The sequence below is a fragment of the Lampris incognitus genome, chromosome 14 (genome assembly GCF_029633865.1).
Source record: "Lampris incognitus isolate fLamInc1 chromosome 14, fLamInc1.hap2, whole genome shotgun sequence".
NCBI lineage: Eukaryota > Metazoa > Chordata > Actinopteri > Lampriformes > Lampridae > Lampris > Lampris incognitus.
The window spans coordinates 23,995,822-24,023,453 of NC_079224.1; the positions used below are offsets into that span (position 1 = coordinate 23,995,822).

Sequence of the window (27,632 nt, forward strand, 5' to 3'; positions counted from 1 at the left end):
ATGGAAATGGAAAAAAGATGCTTCTCATTTAATAGTTGGAACCACAAAAATATCACTGGCAAATGTGCTATGGGTATCAACTACATTTACTTTTATGATCCGGCTGAAGCCGCGGGCGCATTTGTTGTTTTTTTCTTCCCTTCTTTGATTGTGCGTTTATTGCAAAATCGCATCCACGGAGAAACAGCGACCCCCGTTGCCGAATGAAGGGCTGTTTGTCAAAATTGTCCAATCCTGTTTCAACAAACCGTGGCTGTGGACGAATGAAAAGCCTCATCACTTTACCGGACTGTTGATACGTCCAATGGCTTGCGTGGTGCTGATAAATCCCTCAACGTGTGGCGAACACAGTGGACGGGACAGCGCTACACGGGGAGCAGGAGCTGCGGCTGTCGGTGCTCTCGCTGCACACCGAAAGGACAATTCCACACAAAAAGGGGGGAATTTTGTGTTTGTGTTTTTTGTTAAACACCATCCGTTTTCACGGAATTGGCCCGGTCTTCTGGAATACGGGATTTGGACATGAGCAAATTTCGTCAGATTTAGACAGGGATTTGAACGACAGCAAGGTACCAACACTAAAAACACGGAGGGCCATGCGCAAACGTCCCCTCGCTTTGTAATGACCGACGTTGCGCTTGTGTTTCAACTGGTTTCTAAACATGGAATGACCGGTTCCCTGTGGATTATTTGATGGGGCTGCTAAGAGTCATGATGCCGCCCAAGTTTCAGCTTCTGGCGCTGCTGGCGTTTGCCGTGGCCATGTTCTTCTTGGAGAACCAAATCCAGAAGCTGGAGGAGTCCCGTGGAAAGCTTGGTAAGCGGGCAGTCGTCAATGCCCCCCCACCCCAGCACCATACAGAAATCCATTCTGCACATATGTAAGGCTTGAATGGAACATAACCTAACTGTAGCGTGTTCTATTAGCGTTTTTCTTTTAGTTGAGGAAATCACGATGAACTGCTTTGTGATCAGCATGACAAGCAGCGTCACCGTGCACTCAGGTCAAGGTGGAAATGTTATGCCAAGAGCTTCCTTTGTAATCCATCTGTCTTGCTTTTATTGTACGAGGACAGCCTTTGCACATCGCCATTAAATGCTCAAGAATCGTTATACTGCTTTGGGAATACTACAGATACCACAATGACCAAAGTCCTCCAGAAGTTTGCTTGGCCGTGTTGCCAAATTATCTCTAACCATGGCAAGTATTAAAAGAAATGTTCTGAATATGCCACCTGATAGCAATAAACCCACGTTTGTGGGTTTAGCTCTATTAGTGGAATGGCTGAATCTGGATTTGGGTAGATGTACACTGTAGAAAGTTCTGTGGTAGGTTTAAAATTCTGATGCCGTACACTTGACATACAGTTAGGTCCAATGATGGAAAGCAAATCTGGAATATTTTTTTTTTAATGACTGAACGGGGGAAAAAAACATCATCGTAGATATTGACATCAGTCCATTTCACACAACAAAACTTAATCAGTCAATGACCCGAAAAAGGAATAAGCTGAAGCCCAGGGCTTATTATTGCCTGTCCTATACAGTCCTTAAATTAACCTAGAATATCAGAATTACACAAGGAAGAAAAAAAAGAATTTCTAATCCTTAAATTGTTTTGCATTTTAAAGATTTTCTGAAACTCAACAGCAAGTTACACAATTTCAGCTGGTCATTAAGACCATTCCATAGCTTGACTCCCAAAACTGAAATACATCTGTATTTTACATTGGTTCTCACTTTACATGTTTCAAAAATACACAACCCTCTTAAATTATAGTTTCCTTCTCTTAATTTGTAAATTTGTTGGATACAATAAAACAATGGTGGAAATCTGAAAGACCGTTGTAGGCCAGGGTGGTGCATTTGGAGGCAAAAGGGATGCGCAAACTTTCTTTGACATAAATGGGTATTTACCATTTCCTTCCGTCGAGACGTGCTCTGTGTTGTGATGAAATCTCTGCTAACTCCCAACAGGGCCATACTCCCAATAAAGATCTGGGACATTTCAGGATTATCTCTTCCATGCCTCCAGCGTGGTGGTGGGGTGTGTATAAGAAATAGCGGAGTGGGCCAGATATCCTGAAGGTACAGGATGTCTTGAAGGTTTACACCACCTCAATGGGTCATTTGAGTGATTTGACATGCTGTCCCAGGGTGGCCATTGGGCGGGAGAGAGCATCCAACTATATTTACAATGTATTTCATTTTGAACATTTCACATTTAATTTCACAGCGTTCTAGATAGACCTTTCTGTCCAGGAGCATGTCACTTTTGACAGTGTGATTTCGGAAGGGCTGCAAGAGGTACAAAAATATTGAAAACTTACTACCCCATGGATATATAGGGTGGAATTGATGCTGTTTGTGTGTTTTATGCCACATAGACTACGAGACCATCCTCAGAGATGGAAGGCACATCTAACAAACTGCCAAGACTATGAATTGAATGGTTAATGGTCAACTGGACAGAATAAGGTGCTTTGACTTGTTAGGCCTATTAAGAATCCCGAGTGGGTACTTTCTATATTGGCCAATGACTTGCAGAGAGACATTGCTGTACTTCTAATGTAATAGGTAATATACATCTCTGAATTAAAAGCCCAAAGCTCTTGGGCTGTGCACACACGCGCGCGCGCGCACACACACACACACAGACCTGTACGTCCTGTGCCTCCCCCCCCCAACTGCTCGCCACCCTAGGAATCTGTTGACTTAGCAAAACGGCTCTGATGGATGACTGGCCCGAGCAGACGTCTGTATACCCAAGCTCTGAATTATATGCTGCATAGCCGAATAATTCTCACAGAGCTTTTTCTGTTTTTGTTTTTCTTTTGTTTTTGTTTTTTTCAACAAAGCTAATGTTGATGGACAGCCAAAGGGTTAATCAAATTGGTGCCGCTGTTCTGGAAATTGCAACAATAACAACAGCATAACAATCAGTGTTGGAGTGGTATATTGCGAGCAATGGGCCTAGACATTTTTTGGTATCAGTTTAAAGTCATAGTAATGTGCTCTCAGAAGAGGTACTACCCCATAGATCAGGGTACTGATCGTATATTCAGGTATTGTGTGTGTGTGTGTGTGTGTGTGTGTGTGTGATTTGTTTGAATTACATTAACCACAATCTTAACAGTTTTGTGAGAACAAGCTACATATCCTGGGTCTGTGTTGTTCCACGTTTTTGATGAATCTTTATATGTGCAGGAATGGCCCACAGTCTCTCCTCGCAGCGTGGGTTCCCACTGCCTCACACCAAGGTTGAATCAGACACACACTCACACACCGTCTTCTTGGCAGACAACTTGTGATTTGCCTCCAAATTAATCGTCATCCCAAGGTTTCGGAGAGGACTCTTGCATTACAGCCACACCATGATACAATTGTGTGTCTTGCCGTGGGCCTAATTCCGTATTCTGACTATTTCCTTCTGGCTGCTTGTCTTTGCTGCTGCCAGCTGGGTCAACCGGGGAGCAGGCAGACTGGGAATGGATGGATATATGATTGGATGGATGGATGGAGAGAAATGTAAAGTGCTTTTCTAATGAAGAGATTCAAGGCCCCATTCTCCATCAGGGTTGGGGTCAACTTGCTTTCAATTCAAGTAATTTCAGGAAGTTGCCCAGCGCCTACCTCGAATTAGCATTTTGCCCGGCTTTATTAATTCTGTAACTGCCATTCCTGGATTAGTTCTTGGGCAATGTCAGGAAGGAGAGGGATTATCAAAATTAAATTCAACAAGGATAAAAACTTCTTGACCAGTTAAGTTTTAAATGTTAAACCAGCCATGGCTAACTCATGTTGGTTTGTCCAACCAATTACTTTTAAAATGTCTCGACTTGAACTCGGAGAAAAGCAGTAGGTGCACACAGTAGGTCAGTGTGGCAACACAGGTACCGATGTCAGTTCAGGGGCCTTGATATAAGCATGAAAAATCGTACCTTGTCCTCAATTCCAACCTTTGACAGCATTTTAAATTTGTATTGCATTTGGCAGAGGTATTCAGATGTCGAGAAGAAAGTGATTAGTTTAAGTGAATGCCGGGGAGATTTGCTGTTCAAGACACAGGATTACTCAGCAAACATAATAAAGTAAAAACAATTAGGTAATTAATTATCAAGTGCTGTTTATGGTGAGATGTCATCAGGTGCGAAGGCTCCAAGACATGTGAATAAATATACATGTACGATTGGCCAGGTTATTAAAAACAGTTAGCTGGCTAACAGCATAATCCGGCTTCATGAAATGGCCTTCCCCCTCCAGTTAGGGAGGATTGTTTTCACATTGCAAGGCTGTAAGTTTTGATTAACCAAAAGTGTATGTCCCTCGCTCAGGTCCGGGATGACTGGAATTTCTCCTTTTATTAAAGACTAAACTTTTGATACTGGTGTTCAAGCTTTACTTCGTAGCATCTGCTTCAGTAAACAAAACAGGACATTGTGAAGTGGATTTCAGCTACAGAAAGAAAATCTTTTCAGGGTCGTCCGGGTTGTGTAGCAGTCTATTCCATTGCCTACCAACACGGGGATCGCCAGTTCGAATCCCTGTGTTTTCCTCCAGCTTGGTCAGGTGTCCCTACAGACACAATTGGCCATATCTGTGGGTGGGAAGCCGGATGTGGGTACGTGTCCTGGCTGCTGCACTAGCACCTCCTCTGGTCGGTCGGGGCGCCTGTTCAGGGGGGAGGGAGGGGGAATAGCATGATCCTCCCACGCGCTATGTCCCCCTGGTGAAACTCCTCACTGTCAGGTGAAAAAAGGTGGTTGGTGACTCCACATGTATCGGAGGAGGCATGTGGTAGTCTGCAGCCCTCCCTGGATCGGCAGAGGGGGTGGAGCAGCAACCGGGACGGCTCGGAAGAGTGGGGTAATTGGCCAGATACAATTGAGGAGAAAAGGGGGGCGGGGTACAAAAAACAAAACAAAACAGGACCTTGTGAAGTAGAGTTCCGCTTCAGAAAGAAAATCTTCATTAATATGAGAACATTTTGGCCTTTTGTCTTAGGAATGTTGTATTTTTAAACTTGTTGATATTGATTTCTAAATATCAATGTTGTCGATACTAATGTAAAATGTATCGCCATCAGGTATTGTTAACACCACCCTAAGTAGTTGGACATAATGGCGTAATGTGTCGCAGGAACTAGGTAAATGGAACTGTAGTTTATAAATCTGGCCCCCCTTGGGACAACTAGAGTGGACCACCTCCTCAACCTCTCTGCCCTCTAGCTACTAGAAATGTGTTTCTCCCCAAATTAGCCGTCTTGTTTATTTGGCAAGGCAGTGTTGTGCCCTGATAAGGCAGGTTAATCCTTATCCGTATCGGCGTGATATTTGGCTCCGGACAGAATAAACATGATGATACAGTAAGCTCTCTGGCTGTGACGGTGCGAGAGTGACACTATTGAATGTGGAGGGAAGGAAGGATGCAATGTGCTACTCGGAAAGCTAATGCAAGAATGTCCTTTCGAAATGTGCGTCCACTGCCACAGCCGGCTGCTCCCAGGGTTGGATTTGAATTTGACTTCAATTGTCATGCCAGGCACTTGCGACCTCAAGGCCACCCTCCTCCCGCCACACTGCCGAGGGATCCGGTGAGGAATTTGCTCTTGAAAGGACATTGGTCAGGCATTACTGGTCCTAGTGTGCCCACCACATTGAATGCTGCAACATACGTATGTGTTTGCCATAATGCGCACAATGTGCTGCAAAAGAGTGTGTCGAGATCCACTTTTTAAGTTTTTTTAAGATCGACTGGACTAAATAATACCCATGTTTTATTCCCACATTCTCGGGTATCTACCGTTGGCTTTCTCCTGTTCAAATGTGTGACTCCCAGCAGTTGATGCTGTCACACTATTTGCCTTTTATCTGAACACCGCGCCAAAGGTTTCTTTGTACTCCGGTTGACACCGGGGAGGGTTCAAAGGGCAACCCCTCCCAAAAGAAACAGCGTTCCTCCGTTGCTCCATTTTTAGCCTCCCTGAGGGTTGTAACAGGGCCACGAGTCATTTGCTGTCATTCTGCCTGCTGGCATCTGCTACTGTAACTAGCCCGTCACGTCTACCGCCTCGAACCCACTCACCATTTTGAACAGCTAATGGAGGGGAGCTCGCTGTGAGGGTGACCACAGGTGTCGGGAGCGGATTTGTTGTGAGAGGTGTGGGTGCAGATTGCCAACGGATGTACCGGTGGTGTAGCGTTTGCATCGCGAGTGGCCTTGCCCTGATTTACGACCCCAGTTTGCACTTAGCCCAATGTGAGTGTGACGTGAGTGTGGTGTCCGCGTGAGTGTGGTGTGCAGTAGCAATGGGGATTAGAGTGCATGGCGGCCTGCTGTAGCGAGATGACAGACGAGCTAATCGAGGCGTTATGGGCTCTTTCACACCCCTGGATGTAATTGGAACCCGTGCTGAGAGAAGACTCTGTATCCATAAGTCGCCAGCACTCCCTGTGACACTTGCACACACACATACACACACACACACACACACACACTTTCACTCCTGCCATTTCCCTCCCTCTTTAGTCTCTGTGGAGGTTTTGACAAATGATGTGTCCCGTGCTAATTAGGCATGTGTGACAGCAGGTGTCAATTTCCAGGGGTCTCTTCTTCTTTTTTTACCAGCAGAGATGGAGGGGTTTCTTTTTCTTTAAACCACTATTCCACACTTTCTGTCACCAAGCAACTGATAAACCTCTGACTTGTCATCAAAATGACTCGAAATGCATTAACTAGTACTTATTACATTCATTCAGCTCATCCTGGCTCAATAGCTGCTGGCTTCCTTATAAACTCTTGCATATTTAGTCTGTTCACTTTGGAATTAAGGTGATGTTGGAGGAAAAAGAAGAAATAAAAAGCGATGATTCAATTTTATTGCTACACAAAAGTGTTTAAACCCCTGGCTGCCAAAAAAATCATAATCCCTCCACAATAAAAGGAATGAAGGGGGGGGGTCCCCCCCACCATTTTTTACAACCAATTTCATCAGAGTGCGGAGGGATCAGAAGATGAAGTGAAGTCGGTTTAGCCCGAGCTGCCCTTCTTTCACCTCAACCCGTGTTTAAATTTTCTTGCTTTTTATTTACAGATTTGGTTTCAAGCTCCCTTTATCTTGTTTTGTCATAACACAGCCAGCACCGGGTGAGCAACAGACTATCAGGTCTTCTGGGAAGAACCCTTTGTGTGGGTCCACCACACTGTTATCCACTCCATTCCTTCCTAGACATTTTCCCTTCACCAATTGCCTCTTTCCCTCTCTGTCTCCCCTTGCATGTCTTTCCCTCCTCGCTTTCAATTCAATTTGGTATGCGCTGTCGAAATAAATGGTATCTGTACAGTAGTGCTAAGTGTCTTAATACAATTTAGGAGTAGTGAAGATAGATAGATGTCATGGATAGCCTGTGTGTGGTGAGTGTGTGTTTCACTGTCTCATAATAAAGGTCCTGATTTGTTGCATATTCAGTTCACCTTTGCCAGCCCATCGCTGCAGAGCATCTACCAGTAGACCTATGTGTAAATGTCTTTCTGTCACTGTCTCACCATGACACATTCTATCTCTCTCTCTCTCTCTCTCTCTCACCCTCCCTTCCCTCTCTCCTGCCGGCAATGCCAATCTGCAGACTCCTTCAGGGCAGCTTCTTGATGCACGAGCCGTCTGAGAGGATGCCACTCTCTGTAGCAGGGGCTTTGCTTCCCAAATGGATCAGTTGCTAACGCTTCAAGTCAGGCTTAATTGACACAGCTGATTTTTTTTTTATAGATTTATTTATTCATTTGTAGATAATACTTGGATTATTTACATTTTACATTGGGCGGAGTTAGGACGATTCCAAATGCCCCTGACTGACAGGGGCCCCGTGTAAATATTAGAACGTAAGGTTAATCACTTTTTATCCATTGCTGTGATGTCTTCTCATGGGGCTGAAAATCCCTTGCGGCACCCCTGATCCAAAGCAACTTACAAGCAATTAGCAGATATATTCATGTGTCAGCCTACAGTCATCTTAGAGCAGTGGTTCCCAACTCTTTTTCCTTGGAGTCCCCCTTCTTGTACCTAAGAAAAGCTCACACACACACACACACACCAAAAGAAAGCGATTTATTTCAAATCTTTATTGGCAAAAATCCATCCATCCATCCGCTATCTTAACCGCTTATCCTGCTCTCAGGGTCACCGGGATGCTTAAAACATTTTTTTCTTTTTAACAACCCAACAGATTAGGCCTATACACACAAATCCTTACCAAAAGAATAATAATGATTCATTATCAGCGTAATAAGTGATCAGTCAGCACCTATACATATAACTCTGTCCTACACCTCCCTCAGACCAATTAACTGAAATGGGCAGTTTGTTGCATGTCCACATGCACATCATGTGAACACTTGTTTTGACACCGCTATACAGTATGTGTTAATTTGGCGCATCCTGGGGCTTTTTCCTTTGATTAGTTGTTAAATCCCTTGTTTTTACCCATTATCGCTGCAGCCCTGTCAGTGCAGCATGCAACAAGATTCTCATAGGGCAGATTGTTGGATGAGGGGTAAGAGTCCAGTGGCATAAAAATATCTTGCTCTGTTGTTGTTGAGGCTAGATTGGTAGACATAAGAATGTCTTGTTTCAAGTAGGAGTTGCACGAGTGCATAATTTTACAACTCGAGTACCCCTTTCCTGGCAAAACTCGAGTAGTCGGGGGAGGGGAGGGGGCGCTGGAGGTGTCTTGCATCAATTAAAAGACTATGCAACTATAATGGGGTTGGTCTCAGTACATAAGAGCAAAGCATGAAATTGATGATATGATATAACACTTGGTCTTACCTTACACAAAGGTAGAATATGGATGGATACCGATGATATTTTAATGTTATTGTTACCAACATTCTACTGTAGCGAAAAATAGAAAGTTAAGTCAACAAAGTGGGTTGTTTTTTTTTCCACTAAGTGTTCTTATTGTATCTAAATATAGTGGCTGGTTTGTTTTCTTTTTTTTTTAATTCGGTGAAAGCTTGAAACCTGGTCATCATTAGTAAGCCTAACCGACTCAAAAATGAAATTAGTCATATTTGCTTACATCTATTTTTTAACATTAAAGCAACATTATGTAAATTTTTATCTTACAAAAACAGCTTAAAAAACGTTTTGATGGTACACTGATTTGTAATAGAGAGAATGGTGCCTCTTTCATTCCCACTCCATGCCCCAAACGCCTGTTCTTGCACTATGTAAGATATTGAGCAGGTACAATATTGAGCAGGGCATGATCCGCCCTACTCTGCCTTTTATTGGCTTACCCGGATATTCTTACCCTAACCGATCTCACTCTTCATGCAACCAACCCAACTAACGAAGGCAACGAGTACTAGCCAGTCTGTCATTACTGGTGTCATCACCAGTAATGACACCATTATGGTAATAAGAGATTCCACATTAGTTGGGCAATGCTACAAATTGGTGTCGGAGTGTTTTGTTTGTTATGTTGCAGGGCCTTTCCCGCCTCTCTCCTCAGTGCAGGGATCTGATAGTAAATAAAAAGGACAACAGCCTGTACTGTGGCCTTGGTAAACGGACAGCCTGGAGCGATGGATGCTAAACATAACAAGATGAAAAGGGAGGCTGAGAACCCGCAGTAAGAGATGAAAGATGCAGAGATAAGCTGAGCCGTAGAGATCGAATGATAGTCACTCGACCCCATCTAGATTTATGGGGGAAAGCCAGTGTGATAATGCTGTCACACTGCGGCATGGTTCTGTTTTGGTCAACGTGGCACGAACCTGTCCCTCCAGTTTATCATTAAATCTATTAATAGCTGTCATCTGCCTGTGCCTAATAGAGTGTGGAGTTTTCCCCCTGACTCTTATAGATGCATTATTAATTAGAGAGGGGGGGTTGGGATGGGAGGCTGTGTGTGTGGTATATCTAGATTATAGTTGTCAATTCTTGGTTGTTACGTAAACACCGTTTGCTGTTTACGTAAGAATATGGTGGCTAAAGGAACCAGTGCAAAAATGAGAAAAACGAGCTTGTTATTCTGAATCCGTAGCACACAGTAAAACCATCTGTCTCTGGCCCAGCATCTCAGGGAAGCCTGCTTATCTGTCTCTGGGCCTCTCGCATTGCCCTCCAACAGAAGACTTCATCACTGTGTTGGAGAGTGGGCTCTTTGCATCATTTCTCACCTTGAAGGTCTTAACAAAGGACGCAAGTGGCTGTTATCTTAACATAAGTTACCTAGCTCACTCGCGCGTTCTCTCTCTCTCTCTCTCTCTCTCTCTCTCTCTCTCTCTCTCTCTCTCTCTCTCTCTCTCTCTCTCCCCCCCCCCCGTCTCTCTCTCAACCCCTTTTAAAGAGCAAATTCCTCTGAAAAGGTTGGCTAATTCCCTCTGCTTAGTAAGTGACACGTTGGTGTCAAGACAATATCTACTTCAATCAATCCCCACCTGACGCACATGCATACACAAAGACGCAGACATACACACACCTTGTCAGACCTGCCCTCACTTAACCAGGCAGGGGAATGATGGGATCTGCAGATGTGTAAATTGCTCCATAATCTGATCTGACTGGCTGTTTTTCTGATGAACCAGACACATTATGATCCCTTCCCTTTTTCTTTTTTCTTTCTTTCCCCCTTGACAATATTGTCTCACATATCAGACGCTGCCACAGGCTTCGATCGCCTGTAGAAATATTAGGGTGGCAAATGGGAGGCTGAGCAATGTCGGTTAGCATCTTCATCCATCTGGGATTGTTGTTCTGAGTGGCGATACATGTCCTGCATTTAAGACTGTGAATTATTGATGGAGCACATGCATGACTCGTACCACAGGCAGGTTTTAAGTTTAGTCTGTCCTACAGTTTTATTCGAACAGCTTGGATTTCATCCATAGTTCATGAACCCCAGAGAGCAAAAATACCCCATTCTGAGCATAAGCCTGCGTCCTCCTTCTCTGCTCTCAAAAAAGAAGAGGTCATTTCTGATGGATTCTGGTGCTAACATCTTCCCCTATAATGACCCTCAATGGAATAATGATGGTCATATGACCCATACCCTTAAACCACTTAAAACCTTCTGCACGCTGTTGTCTGTCGCCACTGACAAGGGAGTGTTTTGTCTCCTCCTCATGGAAGTGGAACACTTTGTCTGGGTTCACTGACAAAGCAGACTTGTTTTCTACAATGTACTGTGGTGGACGAGGAGGGGGGGGGGGAAGCAGACTTTACAAGATAGGTGACCTTTTATGTGGCGTGTTTCTCCTGAATTAGGCCTCCCGGAGGCCAGGGTGCTTGTCTTTTCACCACCGACATTGTGAGCTGAAATATGGTGCCCATCCTTAGCAGCAAAACCTCTCCATCCATCTTTACCCCTGAGTGCTGTGTGTGCCCTTCCGTCAGATTAAGAGGAAAGCTGTAAAAGTTACAAAAAAACAACAACGGAAAGTCGTCGCTCCTTAATGCATGAGGGCAAAGGACCTATGATAAACAAATGTGCTTCATTTAGTTGAATCTTTAAAGCACAGTTTGTTCCAGATAGGGTTGTGATCTTGATACACAATACTCATTCTCACGTCGGTCATCAATAGTCACAAAAATGAATAGTTAAACCCAACATTGACACCTTTTTATGATGCATATTACTCTGCTTATCGCAGTATACATTGCTATATTATTCATTCTTAAATGGTGTCCCCACCCTGAAATGCTTAATAAATACAGGGGGTGGAGCATCACAACAATGATTGGGTGTTAATGTACATATTTCCCATTATGGCTGGGCAATAATTCAATAGTACTGGTAATCGTCTCGTATTGGGATGAGGTTCGGGTAATTGCCATATCATGTTACTTAATTTTGTTGTCTAAATTAATGATAAAGATAATTTGTTAGCTAAAATTTTTCACAAAATGAGGTCTGAAATATTTGAGGAGGGATTATTTGAAAACTAGTGGTGGTTGTGTATGTAAGTGATAAACCTCAGTTGGATTCTTAAATGTGGTATTTTTGCATATGTAAACAAATTCACAATACACACCAATAAGCCAAAACATTAAAACCACTGACAGGTAAGTGAATAACATTGATTATCTTATTACAATGGTACCTGTCAAGGGTTTGGGATATATTAGGCAGCAAGTGAACAATCAGTTCATGAAGTTGATGTGCTGGAAGCGGGGAAAAATGGGCAAACATAAGGATCTGAGCGACTATGACAAGGTCCAAATTGTGATGGCTAGATGACAGGGTCAGAGCATCTCCAAAACAGCAGGTCTTGTGGAGTGTTCCCAGTATGCAGTGATCAGTACCTACCAAAAGTGGTTGAAGGAAGGACAACAGCTGAACCGGCGACAAGGTCATGGGCGTCCAAGACTCATTGATGTGCATGGGGAGCAAAGGCTAGCCCATCTGGTCAGATCCCACAGAAGAGCTACTGTAGCTCAAATTGCTGATAAAGTTGATGCTAGCTATGATAGACGGGTGTAAAGACACATAGTGCATCACAGCTTGCTGCATATGGAGCTGCATAGCCACAGACCGGTCAGAGTGCCCTTGATGACTCCTGTCCAGCGCAGAAAGCACCTACAGTGGACACGTGAGTGTCAGAACTGGACCATGGAGCAATGGAAGAAGGTCACCGGGTCTGATGGGTCACGTTTTCTTTTACATCATGCGGACGGCCGGGTGCGTGTGCGTCGTCTGGAGAAGAGATGGCACCAGAATGCACTATGGGAAGAAGGCAAATACACAGAAGCAGTGGGATACTCTGGGCAATGTTCTGCTGGGAAACCTTGGGTCCTGGCATTCGTATGTACGTTACTTTGACATGTACCACCTACCTAAACATTGTTGCAGACCAGGTACACCCCTTCATGGCAACGGTTTCCCCTGATGGTAGTGGCCTCTTTCAATAGGATAATGCTCCCTGCCACACTGCAAAAATTGTTCAGGAATGTTTTGAGGAACATGACGAAGTATTCAAGGTGTTGCCTTGGCCTCCAAGTTCGCCAGATCGAACATCTGTAGGCTGTGCTGGAAAAACAAGTCCATTCCACGCAGGCTTAAAGGATCTGCTGCTAAAGTCTTGGTGCCAGATACGAGAGGACACCTTGAGCTGTCTTTTGGAGTCCATGCCTCAATGGGTCAGAGCTGTTTTGGTGGAACAAGGGGGACCTACACAATATTAGGCAGGTGGTTTTAATGTTTTGGCTGATCAGTGAGATAGATCTATATAATCGATATTGTAAAATTCCATATGATTATCATGGTAACAATTTCCATATTGCTCAGCACCACGTCCCTCAAGCCTTAGATTGTAAAGTCTGAGCCTCGCCAGCATTCAGCTGTGCTTTGTCACCAGTCTCCTAGCATCTGCCCAGTTTGTTGAAACCAGTGAAATCTCTCTGACTGTTGTGAACCACAAGCAACACTGTCGGGTCCTGTTTCCTGCAAAGTGTCTCTTACACAGCTCTGCTCCCCCAGTCCCCTGTACTCCTCTCTCCTCTTCTCGCCCCTGCTCTCCTCTCCTCTTCACTCCCCTCCCCTCCTCTCTTCTCTTGTTCTCGCTCTCTCTCTGTTCTATATCCTCTCTCTCTCTCTCTCTCTCTCTCTCTCTCTCTCTCTCTCTCTCTCTCTCTCTCTCTCTCTCTCTGTTCTATATCCTCTCTATAACCCCCCTCTCTCCACACCAGCTGTCTAGAGCTCCGCTGTTGAGGACAGAGTAATGAATGAGATCTTTCATGGAGCATCAATGTCGCAGTTGTGTGTCAAAGCCAGGAAAAAATGCCTCAAGCTTTAGCCATTAGCCTAAGATCTAAACAGCTCACTCGAATGGTTGCATTTGAACTTATTTTGGATCTTTCATATTTTATGGAAAATATATAGTGTGCGTGCGTGCGTGTGAGAGAGTGAGAGAGAGAGAGAGAGAGAGAGAGAGAGAGAGAGAGAGAGAGAGAGAGAGAGGAAGTTTTCAACATTGCCTTGTTTTTTTTGAGAAAGTGCCATCCATGACCCAACACAAAGCTTTTTTGGGGGAGGGGTTTTTTTGGGGGGGGTTTTCCGCCAACAGTGTGCAGTTTGTGGATTTGTACGTGTGTGCATCACTTTGTGTCTGTTGTCAATTTGATTTTGTTTTGAAAGGCCTGTTGCTGGGCCGTCCGATGGAAGCTTAGGCCTAATCACAGCGTCCCGGGATTCGAACCTGCCCAGGGGACCTTTGCTGCACGTGTTCCCCTTCTCTTTTTTCACCTTGTGTTTTCAGTGTAGCTCTCTATTGTCCTACTGTCAAATAAAGGCTAGCAAGACAAAACAAAAAAACACCTGATGTTAGTGTGCATGCCGTTTGGGATGTAACTGAGCACCTGCACAGTTATTGGCAAAACGCTGCAAAATGGATCCCTCACAAAAGTGTCTTTTTCCTATTCCTTGCCACTCCTCAAATAACGATTGCAGGGCAAGAAGCTCCACATTTTATCTCTATGTTCGTTCTCAGCCAAACCTCCCCATCATCCAGATAGTCAGAAGCACATTCCTGCCCCCCCCCCACTGCGATTAGTGATTATCCACTCTCTGCTGAGCCGATCCAGCGACTGAATTAGAATAATTAGAAATGTGGAGAAAAAGAAAAAAAAACCAACAACCAGCCAGTTGTGCTTATCCAAATGTTGGTGAATGTGTGCTTATAATTGAGTGCTGCAGTGGTGACATAACTGCTCCCCATGGAAACCTGGCACGGCCCAACAACAGCGTGAATCCGAGTCTATATAGAGAGTACCGGAGGGAGAAACGGCAGCAGCAGCGCGGGCTAACTCAATTCTTTTACAGCAGCAACCTAGATCTCCTCCCCGTCATCCTTCATTGATTTTGCAATCCAGTGTCACCCAAGCAGAACCATACAAGTCGTACACCTCAGTCTGCCACTGATAGCCAATCTCTATTATGAGAGAGAGAGAGAAAGAGAGGGAAAACAGAGAGAGAGAGAGAGAGAGAGAGAGAGAGAGAGAGAGAGAGAGAGAGAAGCTGATGGATTTATGAGCTGCTTGGGGGAAAGGATCATCTTCTGCCCCCACTTTTATTCTCCCATCAGATCTGATGCGATAGCCATAATACACGACGGCCCGTCACATTTCACAGATCTGGTGGTGAATATGAATGACGATCCAGAGTGGCCACATCTAATCGGCTGCGAAATTGCTTCGGTAAATATGCTCTGGCAGCCCTCAACCGCCGCCATTCCCTCTTCCTCGCCTCTTTCTCTTTGAATGAATCTCAGAGTAATAGGCTTGTAGTTGTCACAATGTTTAAGACCTGTGTTGCCTCCACGGTTCATAATTAGCTTTTAATGCATAGAGACGGTCGGGGAGGGAGAGCAGGCGGAAATGTGGAATGAAAGGGAGGCCTGCTGTGTGGCCATAGTAATTCAGGTTTTTGTTCTCTAATTAAATGACCTCAGAGGGGAGCGCTAAGCTTAAGTGTGTGTGGCGCCCTCTGATACAGTGGTTTTGTGCCAAGCATGTTCAGTAGTGCAATGAATGAGGCGTCGACTACAAAGCCTCAGAAGCCTTCTCTTTGCCATCCTTGCCTCCTTGTCGGTTGTTGGGAAATTTGGCACTGTGCACCGTGCCTTCAACAAGTAGTCTCTGGGCCCCCTTGCACAGTTCGCCTCATTGTAGGCAAGGGACAGGGTGGCAGTCTTTTCCCTTTCTATTCCACCCTGTTGGAAAAAGAGAGAGACCGATAACCCGCTTCGCAGCCTGGGGCCGAGCAAACGGTGTGTTGAAATATGTTCACACCAGAACTAGAGGCAAAAGTGGAGGATTTACACTGATGATACTTGGAAATCCCTTCTCGGACCCTAAAGGAGTGGGTTGTACTCACAATTGAAACACGGAGGGACAGCTGATTGTCAGTCATGAGGCTTCACTCAGTCTAGTCAGGACTGAGTGAAGTAGGGCTGGGTATTGGCAAGGACCTCACGATACGATGCGTATCACGATACATTATGATATGATACATATTGCGATGCATTGCAACACTACACATAATTTACTGAAAATCTGAAAATATAGCTTAAAGTACAACTTGCTGTATACTACCTGGGTAGTCTAATATTTACATCACATATTTTGCTGAGTGGAAAATTTGAGTTAAAACTATTTAATTCAAAATTTACATCCCAATTTATTAGAACTCTATTTGCGTTGCACAGTGCACACTGTGTCACTGAACACACTGAACTGAAATGTAGATTCCATATGAAAATAAAGCAGGCATGTTGAGTATTCTTACTGTCACAGAACACACTGAACTCTACTGCCATGTAGATGCCATAACATCATAAAACAAAGCGCATATTAATTATTCTTAATCGTGTCACTGAACACATTGAACTGAAATCCATTTAAAACATGAATAATTTTTTTAATGTATCAATATGAGGGGCTGGAAAATCGATTAAAAAAATATCGCAGTACTCAGCTGTATTGGGGGGGGGGGGTTGCGTGGCCCTAGAGTGAAGGACAAAAGACTCGAGCCTCATAGCTGACCACAAGGTCTGGTGGCGGAGGGGTCATGGTGAAGCTGCAGTCTAAGACATATTTAGTGTGTCGTACTTACATTGTCTCAGGCTTTAGCCTGCTTTGCATTCAGACCCTTTGGGTCTCACACCATCCTCTCCTTTTCTCCCACAGTCCCTGTCACTCTGCGATGTTGTGTACTGTCATAAAAAAACAACAGCAAAAAAAAAAAAAACCCTAAAAAAGACATTTGATACTAGGCCCTGAAAATCGAACATAGAAACTGTCATTGCCGTTGTTTTTGGCCTCATGTCTGTTTTGGATGCGAGTGCTAGCTGAATGTCTCCATTACCGTGGAGCGCCATACTGGGCCTGACAGCGGCCACCTGGCTCGACTCGAGCTCAGTGACATTGAGGGAGCACCAGTTGCAGGCGTGAAGAGGTGGTGTGGCTCTCATAGTAACTAGATCCAGCTTTGATGAGTGGAACATTAACAGCTGCTTGGATGGGTGTAAGAAAGGGGGCAGCGAGAGAGCGCAAGAGTGTGTGTGTGTGTGTGTGTGTGTGTGTGTGTGTGTGTGTGTGTGTGTGTGTGTGTGTGTGTGTGAGTGAGAGAGAGTTGCAGGCACGGCTGCGAGGGTGGTGGGATCACAGGTGACATCTTAATTGCCACGCATTGCCAGCTGCCAGCCTCTCAACCAACAACCAGTCAGCCAGCCACTCACTCAGCCGGGTTGTAAATGTGTCTCTGTAGCCAGACAGGGCTTTAGGAGTCGACTGGCTCCACTCCGAGCTCCCACGGGTATTAGGTGCTCCAGTGTTAAGTTCCTTGCTCTCCATCCTTCCTGTGGAGAGACGCGAGGCATTGTCAACACAAGTCACTCTGAAACGGTCTAAGAAAGGGGGGGGGGGACAGACAGCGGAGAAAAACCAGGGCTTCTTTGTTGCTTTTGTTTTTTTAAAGCGTTTTGAGGTCAGGTTTTGTCAGGCTTTCATGAGATGGTTAGGTTGAGAAATTGCTGCAAAGGTGGTTTGTCGCTGTCCTTTTAAAAGTTCACCCAGCTATAGAATAAACCCCTAGCCTCACGTTTAATGCCTAACTCCTGACCTTCGAACTGTAACCTCCCACCTCTCACCCTTTCACATTTTCACCCTCCTGAGGTGTTGAATTTCTCAGAAGCAGTGGGCTCTGTTCAATAAATAAATAATTGGGGGATGCAGATAATCTAGATGCCAATGTCACGTAAGCTGGGTTTCAATTTAAGGCACAAAGACGCCTACTCCCCTTTTCTGCATAACACATTTAATCTAAAATGAGAGCGCATAGACACTATGCATTAGCAGCAGGAATGTAAAGGTGGGAGGCGAGTTTTAAAGCAACATGTAATCGGGTAACGAGTGACTTGGTGCTGTTTTGTGAACTAGATTGCTCAGAAAATGGGTGATTAAGTTATTCTTGAACCTTGCTATGAAGCAACTAAAGAAGGCCAATTTGGTAAATTGGTGTTGGTTTAGCTTGCAAATATCCAGGAATTGAAGCCTACCTAATATAAATACACAGCATGGTGTCTTCCACACCAGCGTCGCTAATGACTGGCAAAGCATATGAAATTTGTTGGGCTTAACATACCTCACAGGCTATTTATTCTAAAGCCGAGTCTCAATACGTCAGGTTGATTAGACAGTGTATGAATAGCAGCGATGTCAAGCGGTATGTGCTTATGTCCCATTAACAGTGGAGGTGTCAAACGGTATGTAAATGAATTGATGGGAACACTCTGAGCTGCATATAAATATGAACCATTTGCCATCCATCCATGTGGATTTGGAGGTGCCTTTCCCCGAGAAGGGACACTAACATTGTGACCTTCGAATTGAGTGCTGGTGCTAATTCAGATTTCCCCCTCCCCACCCCTAGCCCCACCCGAGTTGCCTGTCTACTGTGTTGGGTCTAAATAAATGAAATGCTGAATTTGGACTGTTGGCAGATATTGATTTTAGAATAACGTGATCGTAAATTGATCCTCGTTGAAATAGTCTCAATGTTTTTTTGTTTTTGTTTTTTTGTTTGGTTGGGTTTTTTTTTGTTGCTTTGCTTCACAAAGCAGTAAGAGCATAAGGGCCAAGCCAGCTACAATAAAAAGCGCCCCCTTGGAGCCAGTAGGAATTCAGTGGCGGTTGCACAAGGACACTTAAGCACGGCAAAGTGTGCCAGCACTAATCTTCATCTTCCGCAGCAATGGCAGTCTCCCTAATAACTACACGTCCCTGACTTTCCCTTTCCACTAGAAAATGGCTAAAAATACACACACACATACACACACACACACACACACACACACACACACACACACACACACACACACACACACATATGCATAGGCATGTAAAATCATTGGTTTCTATGTTGTGAAACCCCTGTGTCTTTTCCCCTTTGTGCAGAGCGAGCGATTGCCAGACACGAGGTGCGGGAAATTGAGCAACGGCACACGCAGGACGGGCAACGTGAGCGCGAGGCCCCAGCATCACTGCTGTCTGACAGCGAGGATGTGGTGATCATTTACAACCGTGTGCCCAAGACGGCCAGCACCTCTTTCACCAACATCGCCTACGACCTGTGCGGGAAGAACCGCTACCACGTCCTGCACATCAACACCACCAAGAACAACCCCGTCATGTCCATACAGGACCAGGTCAGAGCAAATTAACACTGCTTCTGTTATTGGTTAAAGGTCCAGATATGCTGCTGCATACTGCAGCACTCTGTAAAACATGAATGGGTTTGGGAGGATTTAGGGCACATGTAGCCATCATTCATTTTTGAATGCAGATTACTGTTTTCTTGATGGTCTTTCATTATTTTCTGTATTTTCTGCGTTGTTCACATCACATCAGAATCTCAAGCTACTAGGGGCGTCCGGGTAGTGTCTATTCCGTTGCCTACCAACACGGAGCTCACCGGATCGAATCCCAGTGTTACCTCCGGCTTGGTCAGGCGTCCTACAGACACAATTGGCCGTGTCTGCAGGTGGGAAGCCGGATGTGGGTGCGTGTCCTGGTTGCTGCACTAGCTCCTCCTCTGGTCGGTTGAGGTGCCTGTTTGGGGGGGAGGGGGAACTGGGGGGAATAGCGTGATCCTCCCACGCACTACGTCCCCCTGGAGAAACTCCTCACTGTCAGGTGAAAAGAAGCAGCTGGTGACTCCACATGTATCGAAGGAGGTATGTGGTAGTCTGCAGCCCTCCCGGGATCGGCAGAGGGGTTGGAGCAGTGACTGGGAAAGAGTAGGGTAATGGGCCGAATACAATTGGGAAGAAAAAGGGGGGGGATCCCAAAAAAAAAATTCTCATGCTACTCCATTCTTTCTTTATTACAATTAGGAATGCATACGAAATCTGGCCGATACCAGGATAAAATGGAGTATCGCTATCAGAGACTTTACCCAAGGCTAAAATCTCACATTATAAGCCATGGTCAAACATTTCATAGTAAAATGTCTCGATTTACTGCATTTTAGGCACACGGAAGCCTGTATTTCTTTGAAAGTGGGGGGGGGGGGGAAATCTGGTTATTTATTCTTTAATTTTTTATTTCTTTATCAATGACAACTTTGTGTAGTCCTGTATTCATGACAAATAAGCTGAGGTCAGCTGTATGAGTTGACTTGAGAGGGACTATGATAAACTGTGTGATTACAGGAGAATTTTCACCCACTGCTTCATGGATGGGGAGGGAAGAGGAATTTAATTACTGTGTGCCTTGCCCTAGGTGCGGTTTGTGAAGAATGTAACAGAATGGAGGGAAATGAAGCCAGCCTTCTACCACGGACATGTCTCCTTCCTCGATTTTACCAAGTAAATAAATAGTCCGGTGTTGTATTCATAGTGGCATGTATCACCAGCAAGTGCACCACTTTAGCTACCCTGTTGTGGCTTTGTGCTGTTGTCTCCACCCTGTGGTCACTTAGAATGATTCAGTTAACACAGCTGAGTTTAGTCTTTGACCGCAGAAAGTCTGTATGATATTTATCCATCGAGCTCTTAACATACCAATATGTAGATTAATATCTCTGTACTTTGATGTTTGTTTTACCTACAGCCCCTGTTATCCCTTAAGCATTAGAAACTGTCTTTATTCCAGTACGAGATGGATATTATCAAGTTTTGACACTAGTTGTGGTACTCTGTAATCACCATTAGGACTGATTTAAATGGGTTTATTGTGTAACTTGTCAGTTTTGAGGGCCCCTAACCCAAGTCATTGCCTCTCCCACCCAGGTTTGGAGTGAAGAGGAAGCCTATCTACATCAATGTGATCCGGGACCCCATTGAGAGACTTGTGTCCTACTATTACTTCCTACGCTTTGGAGATGACTACAGACCAGGCCTGAGGCGCAGGAAACAAGGAGACAAGAAGGTGCAAATTCTGAATGTGTTATTACATATAAATTGCCTATCTTATTTAGTTTCTAATTTAGTTTCTAATGTCTACTGGTTTATGTTTTATGTTTATTGGATAAATCACCCCTACATGCATTGCTACCAGAGACTCAAAATGCTGACATGGTCACAGTATACCGGAGGCGTTTGTTGATCTGAATTTAAAGAGAGGATGCTGTCGTCACAGGCTTGCGTTGCATTCATCAATACTTGCTGTAGGATATTTTCACATTGTGCGCTTTTTATTCAGACGTTTGATGAATGTGTGTCAGCGGGGGGCTCTGACTGCGCACCTGAGAAGCTCTGGCTGCAGATTCCCTTTTTCTGCGGTCACTACTCTGAATGCTGGTATGTATTCATTCTCCCCTATCTACTACCTGACGGCACACACAACACCATTCAGACGATACAGAGCTGTCTTTTCTACACAGGTTCATTGGGCTTCTACTGGGTTACAATGGAATATAAATATATTTTTCCAGTATTTGAAATCATACGGGTAGTGGATAATTTAGCTCATCTTCAAGTAGCGTTTCCACTTTTCTAGCCACTCAAGTGTTTGAGGGGGAAGTTGAATTAAGTGCACTGTAAGTAGTTTGGATAATTCAGTGCCGGGCAAAGACATCTACACTCAAAGAGCTTCAAGGTATGCTACATTAAGCCTTATAGCGCCGTGCTGTCACTTCTGTTCAGTTTCTCAAGGTCTCTGATGGCTCTACCAGCCTTGATATGTTCTCTCCACATAGTAATCTGTATCAGTCTATCCTACTGTTCGTCTTTGCTCCACTCCCTCCCCATCACCTTACTCCTTCCTTCTTAATCTCTCCTTGACTTCCTTTTTGAGTTTTTTTTGGGGGGGGGGGGTTTCCTCCTTTTTCTTCCCAATTGTACTTGGCCAATTATCCCACTCTTCCGGGCCGTCCCAGTTGCTGCTCCGGCCCCTCTGCCGATCCGGGGAGGGCTGCAGACTACCACATGTCTTCTCCGATATATGTGGAGTCGCCAGCCGTTTCTTTTCACCTGACAGTGAGGAGTTTCGCCAGGGGGACGTAGCGCGTGAGAGGATCACGCTATTCCCCTCAGTTCCCCCTCCCCCCTGAACAGGTGCCCCGACCGACCAGCGGAGATGCTAGTGCAGTGACCAGGACACATACTCACATCCAGCTTCCCTACCGGCAAACACTGCCAATTGTGTCTGTAGGGACGCCTGACCAAGCCGGAGGTAACATGGGGATTCGAACTGGTGATCCCTATGTTGGTAGGCAACGGGATAGACCGCTACGCTACCCAGACGTCCCCCCCCCTTTTGAGTTTTTTAACACTCTGCCCCTTTACACGCTCTTTACCCTCTTTGTGCACCGAGAAGATGTGGGCCAGTTTGCCTGCGTACTCTTTTCAGATTACACCAAATGTACAAAATGTCATTGGACTTAGACTGCTTTTAGTGTCATTGCCTCATATGCATGTCCCATACATACAGGGGCACGAGATTACGTTTCACACGGACCACAGTGCCACATAAAAACAAATAGCACACAATAAATATTAAAAACAAGAAGTGCATTAAAAGCAAAAATCACTTCATTATTAGCTCTGTTATTATTAAGAGTTATTATTAGAGCGTCAGTGTTAGCTCTATTTGGTTGTGTTTTGTTATGTTGTAAACTTAACACATTTAAATGGTGAAAAGACATCCCCGTGTTTCATCACCACCACTAACTTGAAAGAGACTGAGAAACTGGTTACTGTGCTATTCAGTTGGACTCAAACGAGATCTTTTGAGGTATTTATGAAATTAAAATTCTTTAACTATGGAATATTTAACCTGCACTATCTTGGGCTCTGCAAACTGTACTTAATGTATTAGTTTTATGTGTCTTGCCAATGCTCATTTGCAAATCAAATCAGCATTCCTGCCCAGAAGATTTGGCAGTCAACTCGATGCAGTTTGTGCTATCCGCAAAACATTCGCTGTATGCTGAAGTATTGGCCTGCACATTGTATGGCAAAGTATTAGCACGCACTGTGGCAAACTAAGTGATTGCTGAACACAGAGGTGAAACTGCTACCTGTCCTCCAGTTAGGAAATTGCAAGATGATCAAAGAGCTTTTTGGTCAGGAAGTCAATAAAATTCCCTCAAACAATTGTATCCGGCCAATTACCCAACTCTTCCAAGCCGTCTCGGTCGCTGCTCCATCCCCTCTGCCGATCCGGGAACGGCTGCAGACTACCACATGCCTCCTCTGATACATGTGGAGTCACCAGCCGCTTCTTTTCACCTGACAGTAAGGAGTTTCGTCAGGGGGTCATAGCACGTGGGAGGATCACACTATTCCCCCCAGTTCCCCCTCCCCTCTTAACAGGCGCCCCAGCCAACCAGAGGAGGTGTTGGTGCAGCAACCAGGACACATACCCACATCCAGCTTCCCACCCTCAGGCACAGCCAATTGTGTCTGTAGGGGACGCCTAACCAAGCCGGAGGTAACACGGGGATTCGAACCGGCGATCCCCATGTTGGTAGGGACGCCTGACCAAGCCGGAGGTAACATGGGAATTCGAACCGGCGATCCCCATGTTGGTAGGGACGCCTGACCAAGCCGGAGGTAAAATGGATTCAAACCGGCAATCCCCATGTTGGTAGGCAACGGAATAGACCGCTGTGCTACTTGGACGCCCCTTTTTTTTTTTTAACCCAGACTTCATTAAAATGTCTGGCATCATTTTGGATCATACAAAAGCAAACTTCACTGATCGCTTTGGTACCAAGAAACATGAACACTGCTGAATCTTCTCGCTGGGCTTCAGCAGTCTAAATGGGACAATTGTTTCAACCTCCAAAAACCATGATATATCTTCTTTCTCAAACGAGAAGCTTTAATGAATCATATCATCAATCCTCATATATTTTATGTTTATTCAGACTATGCTTTGAATGGTAGCAAAATGTGATTTGGACCTACTTTCGTACATCCCAATCATCTGTTTTATGACTATTGTGTGATGGAACATATTAAGACATGTCTGACTGTATTTTTGGCTCACAGTTTTCAAAAAAGGAGATATATCACAGTTTTTGAAGGCTTAAACGATTGCCTTGTCCCATTTGACTGTTTAGAAGCGAGAAGATTCAACAAAACGGCCAGTCTCTCAATACTGAAGCGATCAGGGAAGTTTCTGTCTATTCGATTCAGAACTTTACCCGGGTTTTAATGAGGTCTAGGTTGGGGGGAAAAACAAGGGAACCTATCATTTAACCTCCATTTCTCCTTCCTGTCTCATTACTCCTCGTTTCCACATAATTACAGTTATTAACTTTATTTATTATTTGATATAAAGTCCTGCCACCATATTATCCATACTTAACTCCATTTGATATTTTCCTTTAATTTCTCCATCCACTCTCTTCCATCGTTCGCTCCACCGCTCGTTCTGTTCTCTCCTACTTGTCTCTTCACCTTCCTCTAACCCCTTCCTCTCAATCCATCACACTCCTCACTCCCTCTCTCTATGCACCTTCTGATTCTCCCACTCCCCTTCTGTTTGCTCTCTTCAGATTCTCTCTTCCCTTCTGCGTTCTCTCCCATTCTTGATGTCTCCCTTGTATCCCTTCTTCCTATCTCCTCTGCCCATGATTCCTTGGTTCCTGTCTTTTCTTCTTCTTCATTTTCAATGGGAATTTCAGTCACCTAGCATCCAGCAGTGCTTTCGTTGATAAAACAAGACACGACAATAGGGAAAGTATCGGTATCTGCATAAAGCAATCTGAACCTTTCCACAGGAATGTGGGAAGCCACTGGGCCCTGGAGCAGGCAAAATTCAACCTGGTTAATGAGTACATGCTGGTTGGGGTGACGGAGGAGCTGGAAGACTTTGTCATGATGCTGGAGGCTGCACTACCACGCTTCTTCAAGGGAGCCACTGAGCTTTACAAAACAGGTGCTACTGTTGGGAGGGACTAAACACTGAAGATTGTTTTTTTTTTTAATCCCAACTGCCCACTCACCACGAAAAAGGAAAAAAATATGTGTAGAGGTGCTACTGTTGTCTTTATTTCCTCTCTTGAGTTGAATTCAGATAAATGTGGACTTGTGTCCTCAGTGATCAGCACAGGCTGATCACCTCAGAGCAACTTATAACAAAGAACATTGTGGCAGTCAAGTTGTATTTGTAGCAACTGTATTGCCGCATTCAAACATGTTACTTTTTGAGCTATGCTTCTCCAGAAGCTAAAAAAGTATTTAAAATGTAGTCATGCTTTTTGCCTCCTGTCACTCCTGTCTTGTTATCTAGTACAGGTGCTACAAAAAAAATTACCTGACTTCACGGGGTTTAATACTTTACCTTACGTCTTCTACCTTATTCTGCAGGGAAGAAATCCCACCTGAGGAAGACGAGTGAGAAGAAGCCCCCTACCAAGGAGTCAGTTGCCAAGTTGCAGCAGTCAGCCATATGGAAGATGGAGAACGAGTTCTATGAGTTTGCCCTAGAACAGTTCCAGTTTGTCAGGGCCCATGCCGTCAGGGAAAAGGACGGAGAGCTCTACCTGCTGGCCCAGAACTTCTTCTACGAGAAAATCTACCCTAAAAATTAGCTAAGTTGCACACACCCGCGGAAGAGTTTGGTGTGTCAGTTGAATGCTCTGTACAGTCTTGATCTCTCACACACACTGAGGAGAAACAAGAAACTGAATAGGGAAGCAGTTAGAGGCTAACTGGACAAAGACTGCTGTTGACTTTGAGGTTGCCCTCTGAGAGCTATCTGATTTGGAGCAAACGACTGAGCTAAAGAGACAACCCCCAGTTTTGAGGTACTAGGGAGATTCTGAATGTGACTGGTAAGCCTTCTACATTCATCTCTGGGCCAGCCAACTGAAACCAAGAGTCATGAGAATCAATATCCTCCTGATCAACAGTGTCAATAGGTCATGTTCCCACCAACCTGAGCCCAAGACTCCCCCTCGCTCCCATGTGAAAGGTCATTTTGTGAAGGGTTTTCCAGCCACAGGACCAGAGACAACCTGGCCGGCAACTGGTCAGACTGTAACTTTTGATTGATCACGCAACAACTATTCCATCCAAAGGAAGCATTTTTATCAGCTGTGTTCTGTTTAGTTGTTTTTTTTTTGGGGGGGGGGTTGCATTATTTTTAACCAACTTTACCATCATTGCATTTGATACATAAAGACAGGGGCATTTTAATAATGAAAAGATATCCCCATGATTCACCGCCACTACTAACATAAAGACATTAAAGTGTGAGAAACTACTGTGCTGTATTATTGGACTTGAGCAAGAGCTGTTGAGATTTTTATGACATTAAACTCCTGTGACCATAGACTATTTACTGGGGCAAGCGTATGTGGTTTATATACTGTACTTGATGTATTTGTTTTTTGAATCTTGTAAATGTACATCCTTGCCCAGGTGTTTCTTTGGTAACACAGGAAGTGTTTACACATGATGTACTTAAACTGTGGAAGAACACAATGGCAACGATGCTGCTGCTGTATATATTTACTAATTTTAGTACGTTTTATTTCCGGTAAGCTGGTGATGCGATTAACTTATTTGCACTGTGGTGACGCCTTTGATAAATTAACAGTCTGTGCATTTAACGGTGTTTAAATTTGGTCTTCTTTTTTTTTCAACAACCTGCTTTATTGCTTTCATGTCTGATATTTTTTATTTCATTGGTGATCCACAGTTAAACATGGATGCCTACAAGGATGGTACCCCGCTGCTGAACGCTCCACTCTTGTTTTTTGTGCAACCATACATACTTATTTGATAAAATGATTTGCTAATTTCATGATGGATCTACTCCAGCTTCCTTGATTTTCCTTAAGCTAGGGGCCTATTTATGGCCAATTAAAATGTAAGAAGGCACCCCTCACTAAGATGCTAACTACCACAAGCTCAGATGGAAAAGCCCTCAAAATGACATTAAGTATTGATTTCATTCAGCCAATCCAGTCATTTAGTCAACTTGTCTTCGGTCTCAGCAGAGGCTCTTGTTTGAAAGGCTCATTGATATGCTAATTGGGTGCTGCGTATTTTGTCCCATTTGTATACAGTCAATTCACTCGAGATGGGAAATCCCACATTCCAAAACTCATTATAACCGTATTTTAATTCAAAGAGGAATGGGTTCAGATCTCCAAATTAGGAAGGTGTCTAGCTGCAACGACTGGAGACTAAAATTACTATGTGCCTTCTCTACACCCAATTCTCTCCATTTGTATTGGAGATTTTTGTCTGCTGGAATGTCACCGTTTTTGTTAAAACCGTTTCCTTTTTCGCCTGCCAAAAATATACTGCTCAAGAAAATTTAATGCATGTTTTGTTTTGTTATTTTTGTACACCCGTATATGTATGTGTGCGTGTTTATGTATTAAAAATAGACCAAGATATTTTTGAATCAAAGGAATTTAAGATGGATCATTTCACGACTGGTAACCTGTAGGGGGCGATAAAGAACAGTCTGCTCCTTACGGCGCTCAATGTGTGTGTCTGTTCACATTCATTTTCTCACCCTTTGACTTAATTTTCATGGTTTGTTTTGACAAATGTATTAATTTTATGGACAAATATACCATTTTTATAAAGGTATTTCCCCTCAGTAAATTTTGCAACTGCTGAGGCATAAGGACATTTTTCACTTTTAATTCAAAATCTGTCCT

At 44.3% G+C, this 27,632-nt stretch overlaps 1 protein-coding gene across 1 annotated transcript; it reads left to right on the top strand.

The window, feature by feature from the left end:
- The first annotated feature begins 372 nt into the window (after window positions 1-372).
- hs2st1a (heparan sulfate 2-O-sulfotransferase 1a) lies at window positions 373-27,495 on the top strand. Its single transcript, XM_056293361.1, has 7 exons — window positions 373-817; window positions 18,956-19,206; window positions 20,282-20,367; window positions 20,791-20,929; window positions 21,203-21,300; window positions 24,732-24,889; window positions 25,321-27,495. The coding sequence occupies exons 1-7, from the start codon at window positions 694-696 to the stop codon at window positions 25,542-25,544; spliced, it is 1,080 nt and encodes a 359-aa protein (XP_056149336.1). The 5' UTR covers window positions 373-693; the 3' UTR covers window positions 25,545-27,495.
- Window positions 27,496-27,632: the final 137 nt, after the last annotated feature.